This window comes from Biomphalaria glabrata, chromosome 2 (assembly GCF_947242115.1).
Source record: "Biomphalaria glabrata chromosome 2, xgBioGlab47.1, whole genome shotgun sequence".
NCBI lineage: Eukaryota > Metazoa > Mollusca > Gastropoda > Planorbidae > Biomphalaria > Biomphalaria glabrata.
Window position 1 is genome coordinate 58,794,254 of NC_074712.1, and position 7,068 is coordinate 58,801,321.

Sequence of the window (7,068 nt, forward strand, 5' to 3'; positions counted from 1 at the left end):
ATTTCGCGGGCCGGATCTGGCCCGCGGGCCGTAGTTTGGGCATCACTGGTGTAGGCTATCAATCATTTCATTCATTTTTAGAATGATTTTTAATCTTCACAAGTTCCTAAAATGTTCAGTATTTCTTAATGACGCCGTGTCGCAAGGGAAATAACAATGCAATTTTCAGCATTTAATTTCGGAAAATGACATCTTCCGATTATAGACCCTGAAAAACAGACATTTTATTTTCAATTTTAAATAAATAAATAAAAAACACGTTTGTTCTTGATAAAATGATAGTTTTATGAATTACGTGGAACAAGTCAAAGAAACCTAATTTAAATATATAAATATATTTTTTGCTTGTATGATTCTTTCGAGTGTATGGAATATTTAAAATAATGACGTTAAAATGACATCCACAACATAATTTTAAAATACAATCTGTATCACGTCAATAGTTGCATGCACATTGCCCTACCACAGGGGCAAATATGTTTCTTACAGACATCTTATCATTCCCTGCTGAAGAAATAAACTTATCTGTATACAACATAAGTTCACCAACCAGCAGAGTCAACTGTGAACACTTTCGGAATCTTCATAGAAACTTTAGCACTAAGGAATGTTTTCACATTTCAAAAAAGATCCGAACACACTCATTCTGTCTACTATGCAAAATAACACCGAAAAAAACGTTATTTAAAGCTACTTTCTCCATTGAACAAGGCACTATCTCCAACATACCTCTATAGACGATAAACTATATGGAGAACTGCTACATCTCAAAATACAGCGCAGTTCATCTCAAATATTAGACTAGTTCTTATTAACCATCCAATATAATAATGAGAACCTTTGTTGACAGTCGTTGACTTGTAGCACCAAACTGCTGGTAGACAACTAGACCGCTGTAGGCGTATTATATCTTAACTTATAAAACTGGAACTAACTTGAGTAACTTCTTTGTGAACGAAACAAAATAAAACTTTTATTACAATAGAGACAAAAAAGTGTTTTGAACAAAATCTAACTCACTACAAAAATACATCTTTACACTCTGGCATACTGGACTCATCTCTTGTATACAGCTAACGACAGAGCCGCTCACATTTCATCATTCACACTGCATAGCTACCAACCAATTGCTGATTCTCCCTGTCACCATAGAAACGCAAACACTCGCCATGACTATAATGAAGAAGTAGTGAATTTATTTCATTGATTAGAATCAATCACAAGTTTAACATAATGTTTTGGTGCATTGGAAGGTAGCTCTTGGTCGAATATTGCAGACATCGCAAATATCAATCTTCTGTTACGAAGGTATTGTAATCTATATGGTATATATATAACGACCATCTTAGTTTTAAAAGATATATTTTTTTCTGACATTTGCGATGTTTTTTTTTGTTTTCTTTTTTTGTTTTGTTTTGTTGTTTTTTTTGCTCAAAGATTTGTCGGTCAAATGAGCTTTTATTTATGCCCGAAAAGAAAGAACTATGCAAGCTGGCAATGACCTAAAAAGAAATCTGCCAACAATCTTTAAATTGATGGTATTGTTCAAAAGATGAGGGTAACTCTGATTAAACTCATTACAGATGATCTTATTACAGATGATCTTACACATTTAAATGCATGTGTCCATATATTTGAGGATTTAAATATTCTAGCGAATCAAAACACAATTATTATTAACAACGCATCAGTTTCACAAAATGATTATTCCGGAACTCAAAATACTTCTCTCAAATGTTAACATAATTTTAGATACTTTACAGTACATAGTTCAAAGAGTCTGCAATTCTGTTTCTTTATTCTTTTGACGCATCTACCAGAACGAATAGGAGTACTTTGTAGAAATGCTTCACTATTTGAAGACTTGGTTTTGTAGTTGTTGTTGTTGATGTTTTACCAACATTATGATTTTTTATCTGTAAAGAACTCAAGACTCGTAATCGCCACATTATTATAGATCTGTATCAGTCAATTCACACTTTAGACCTTACATATATCCATTGTGAAAATCCCGTTTGATTCTATTGAACATTGAAGTAACTTATTGCAGTTATGCTATTCAATAGGTGAACATTTTGAGATCGCAATTCACGTGACCGTCTCGTTGACATGCATTCGAGTAGCGAAACATTTCCGGAAGCTGTGCTTAAAATCTCGCGTGCATACCGTGTAGATGAGTGGGTTGAGAAGAGAGTTGGTCAGTCCCAGGACCAGGAAGTGTGTGCTGATCACGTCCTTCAACCAGCAAGGCGTGTCAGCCTCGGAGATATCCAAGATGGAGGCGAGGATGAAGGGAGACCACGTGACGATCAGGCAGCCCACTAGCGCCACCAGCTTCCGGAGGCACCTCCATCCCTGTGCCGACATGCCGAGAACCCACTGAGGGTGGCGCGGCGGTTGCTCCAAGATGTTAAAAGACTCGATTCTTCGAATGTGTACCCTGGCCTTGTTGTAGAGGAAGATGTATATCACGAGGATGACCAGGATGGGCAGCAGTGAGGCCACCATGATGACCACGATGTACTCAGGCTCCAGAACGAACGCGAACGAACAGTGTTCGTCATAGTTGCTTCTGCTCCAGCCGGCCAGCGGGGCGAACCCCATCAAGAGACACGCAATCGTCGTCACTAGAATCGCCAAGTAAGCGACTCGTGGGGTCAGCAGCTTCCGATAAGTCAGCGCATGCGTGATTGCAACAAACCTGTCGACGGCGATCAACATTAAGAAGCAGATGGTGGCGACGATGGAGCTGAGGAAGAACCCGAGACGCATCAGGCAGAGATTGTGACTGCTTTCGTGTGTACTGGTCACCACCGTCCCGATGGACGTCACGCCGACAAGTACGTCAGCGATATACAGCGAAGCGATAAACCACTGGCCGGGGAGACGGAAATGCCCGGACTTTGCCGAGAGAATGAAGACAGCGACGTTCGCGAACACTATCAACGTGACTATAGGGATCATAACCACGTGACAGATTTCCTCGTGAATGTTCGTGGAGTCACTCGGGCAAGAAAAGTTTTTCTCGGAGGACGATGGCCCAATCTCCAAGCACGCGATTTCTCTGGAAGGGTCAGTGGTCGTTATTGTAGATGGTCTTGTGGTCGGTGTTATGTCTGGAACTCTTTTAGTCTCCTGGTCAGTTGAATGGACACACGGCATAGCTTGTCATTCGATGCTCTTCTGCAAAGAATAAATATTAAAAGATAAATCAATAAATTATTAGTAGAAATCTAACATCATTAACAAACTTTTGAAAACAACAAAATGATATATCAATGATACAAAAAATGAATATCAGTCAATGTTGAATTAAGTTTTATTAAGTACTGTAGATTCTACTTAAGAACTATACAGACTTATTTCGATGCTTCTGGTCCAACAGTTTAAACTAGTTGAGCTGGTTTGGTCATACTGTAAGCCATGACTCGCTGTCTTAAGTCATCCTTCAAGGTACAGGGCAGGGAGCACGAAGAAAGATAAGATAAGATAAGATAAGATAATTTTATTGATCCAATCAAATGGAAATTCAGTTTGACTACAATCAAAAGTGTGGTCCAAAGAAAAGTTGGACGGACACTATAAAAGAATGGACCGGCCTCTCTCTTGATATTCTGCACACAAAAAAGAGCTGCTGACCGGGAAAAATGGAGGGATTAGGTTACTCGGACAGTCACAGCGACCCCATGACGAAAGTCAAGGGACAGATGAATGAATGAAGGATGATTGAAACCAATCATTATACCTGATGTAACCAATCAACATCACTTTCTTGCATATAACATCGAGAGATCATCTGTGCAGAGTAGTTAATTGTTCTTCCGGGCTAAAGATTTCCTAGGTAGGCTAGATATGTGTAAGAGGAATAAATCTTTGTTGACATATCTTTATCTATGTTCATGTGTGTCGTCATAATACTTAAGTATCGACCCCTTACTAACAATGTTGTGTTATTGTTTTTTTTTTTTACTCTTTCTCCTATCTGTCTGGTATAAATCTTGTTCACGTTATTTCTCCCACTTCCTTGTCTCAGATCAAGTTGAAACTTTGCATAATTATTCAGTGTCACAATCAATACACGAATCAATAAAAAAAATAACCAATTCGTGAATTAATTAGTGGTTATTAGTTAATTGTGTTTTATAAAGTAAATGGGAAATAAATCTCGAAGTATGGGCAGATATGGCAGAAGCTGTGTGGTTCTTTCCCTTATATACGCCTTTTTAAACAGTTTTTTTTTTATTTATTTTGCTTGTTCATCATTTAAAATGTGACACTTACTAAATGTAACCACGAAAGTTGAAGCCTTCTAGTCCAATAATACTTACCTTATTCACGGTAAAACAAAGATTGACTTAAATCTCAGAGCTTATTAGTATTATCATAAGAGTAAAGATAGCAATTAATCTCCATTCTTTTCACTGTTTAATTATACTTGAAGTTTTCCACTCTAGTTTCTTATACTAATCATTACTAATGTCCAATGAACATAGGACTAAAACAACAAAAAAGAAAAACCATTAAAAAATACTTTAAAAAAATACAACTTATATTAAGTGCAACTGTATCAATTAGTTTGGATCAGTCGTGTGTGATTGTAATGATAATTGCACATTGTAAATACCCATTCTTTTGTGGAAACCATTCTCGCAATTGGATAAGAGACTAGAACAAACCTAATAAATATCAGATATGTTTCATACAAGAGAATATTCCCAATTAGGAAGAGTAGGGGTATCACTAAATACTCTAAAAGCCATTCCAAAACATATTAAAGGTTAAAAGTCAATTATGCATAAACACCGAACCATAATTTAACAAATATAACAAACATTTATTTAAAAAAAATACTAAAACAAAAGATTTACAAATAGAGGATGCCAGATGCTAAATGCATCGTACCTGGGAAAAGATTACGCAGAGTTGAGCAGAGATTGGAACATTGAAATTTTCATTTTGTGTTAAGTATTAATTAATATTTGTTTCGTGTTAAGATTTGTTAATATTTTCAAAGATCCTCACTTCCATCAGTATAGTAAGTAAAGATTCCCTTTCAGACCCTGCGATCTATGGGGGAGATGATGTTTCTATGGCCAACGGTTAACAAGCAGGGTGTCATGTCGCCAGCACAACGACCAACCGCTTTTACCGTCCCCAACTAAAGTCAGGTACCCATTACAGTTGGGTAAACTCAGAGGCCCTAAAAATCCCGAAATTCAAAATCCCAGTCTTCACTGAGATTCGATCCCAGGACCCCAGGTTTGGAAGCCAAGCGCTTAACCACTCAGTCACCGCGCCGCCATGGTCATCAGTAGAAGCGCTATACTCTAGGTCTCTATCTACAGTAGAAATCAATCATTTTAGATAAACATAAAAATAGATATACTTTGACTTACTTCCTCAAAAAAAAAAATGTACTTACGGAGCTGTGGTCGTCTTTTAAGATCTCAGAAAACGAAATTAAAAAAAAAAAAAAAAACAAATTAGTTTTCTACACTATTTGGAGGCTCTTAATTGATGCAACGCATAGAATTGCAAGAGTCAGGTTTAGCATATATTGTTTACCAACATTTAATCGTGATGGCACAGTATATATATATATATATATAGACTAAACAGTACTCTCTAGGCCAAATACCTTTGTAGTATGACGTAAAACTTAGACAAGTCTTTGTCATGTTACAATAAACACACATGTAGTTTTTGAAAATTAATTATTTAGACTTCTGCACTAAATTGTCAAAGTCTTTGAAGTACAAGTCTAGTTTTAAACTTACGTAATTTCCCATGAGTTGTTTATCACGAGAATTGAAACTTAAATGTATGTCTCTCTGTTTAGCCCTGTATTCACTGTTTGCGACAACTGTTACAAAAGTCCGCATGTAAAGCTAAACTTCATTCCTAAATACCCAAACATGTGTTAAACCATAGGTACGGTGTAAATGTAGATTTACGACTCTACATTTCAAACATCGACTCCTCCATACTAAACAATAAACACTTTTGAATTGGATAGTGACTTCTAGGGCGCCCCCCTTTCCTCCCTTGTTAATGATTTAATAACCACTTGACTTACTGGATCACCTCTGAAACTCCCCCACCCCCCCTCTTATTTAATTTCTTGATAGTTTCTAAAAATAAAAAAAAATCTTTTTGAAAACTTTTCGGCTCGAGTGCAAGAGACTTTCGGCTCGTACTCTTGTTACCCAGAGAGACTATTTTGATACCTAGTACTTCCCTGTCTGCCCCATAATGCAAGAGACAATAAACGGAAGCTTCTTAGAAGGGGTCGTAAATCTATCCTCCCTTAGGTTCGCTTCTGTTTATATGAGGGCGTACTTTCCTTGTTAACTAGGTGATTGCCCTTGCTTGCAATGGTTTGAGTCTTACAAATATTAAATTAGTTTTATTTTAGTGATTTGTTTCGCTTTTTTTTTTAATTGAAAGAAAGATTTTTAATGAGATAAAAAAAATCTATTTTGTTCCCCTAGAAAACGTACACTTTCTTCTTAGTCATTCCACTGACAACATCCAAGATATAAATAATATCTTCAATATATTGCAATCTTATCATATCTTATCTTATATAATACAGACGTTACTTCAAAAAAAAGAAGATGATTACGTGCTAAGTGTCATGCATTCAGACATGCATATTAACCAATAACTTAAAGTCTGCCAAGTCACTGGTTTTCCTGGCTAGCTCAGGCAACCCATTCCATGCTCTAATAGCACTAGGGAAGAAGAAGCATTTGTACAAATTTGTCCTAGCATACGGAACCTTTATCTTTGTGTCTATCTGAGTATTTTATTAAATTTCGTATTTGAAGATTATGGTTCAGTGTTTTATGTATAATTGCTACTTAACTTTTGAGTCCTCTGTCCTGAAGGGTTTCTAAATTTAGTGATTTTACTAAAGGTGCTACTCTAGTCGAATGTGAATATTCATTTGTTATGAATCTCACTGCTCTATTTTGTGTCTGTTCCAGTTTCTGAATGTTTTCTTGAGTTGAGGGGTCCCAAACAGAGGATGCATATTCTATTCAACACATGTGCTGTAAGACCTAT

At 36.5% G+C, this 7,068-nt stretch overlaps 1 protein-coding gene across 1 annotated transcript; it reads right to left on the reverse strand.

Annotated features, from left to right (window-relative positions):
- Window positions 1-306: 306 nt before the first annotated feature.
- LOC106068066 (glucose-dependent insulinotropic receptor-like) lies at window positions 307-5,864 on the reverse strand. The gene is made up of 2 exons (XM_013227352.2): window positions 5,778-5,864; window positions 307-3,183 (listed from the first exon to the last, which is right to left on the reverse strand). Exon 2 carries the CDS (start codon window positions 3,160-3,162, stop codon window positions 2,089-2,091), a length of 1,074 nt encoding a protein of 357 aa, XP_013082806.2. The 5' UTR covers window positions 3,163-3,183; window positions 5,778-5,864; the 3' UTR covers window positions 307-2,088.
- Between the last annotated feature and the right edge of the window lie 1,204 nt (window positions 5,865-7,068).

What these genes read in the sequence shown, in the direction of transcription:
- LOC106068066 (XM_013227352.2), bottom strand. Translation starts at nt 3,162, where the DNA reads ATGCCGTGTGTCCATTCAACTGACCAGGAGACTAAAAGAGTTCCAGAC.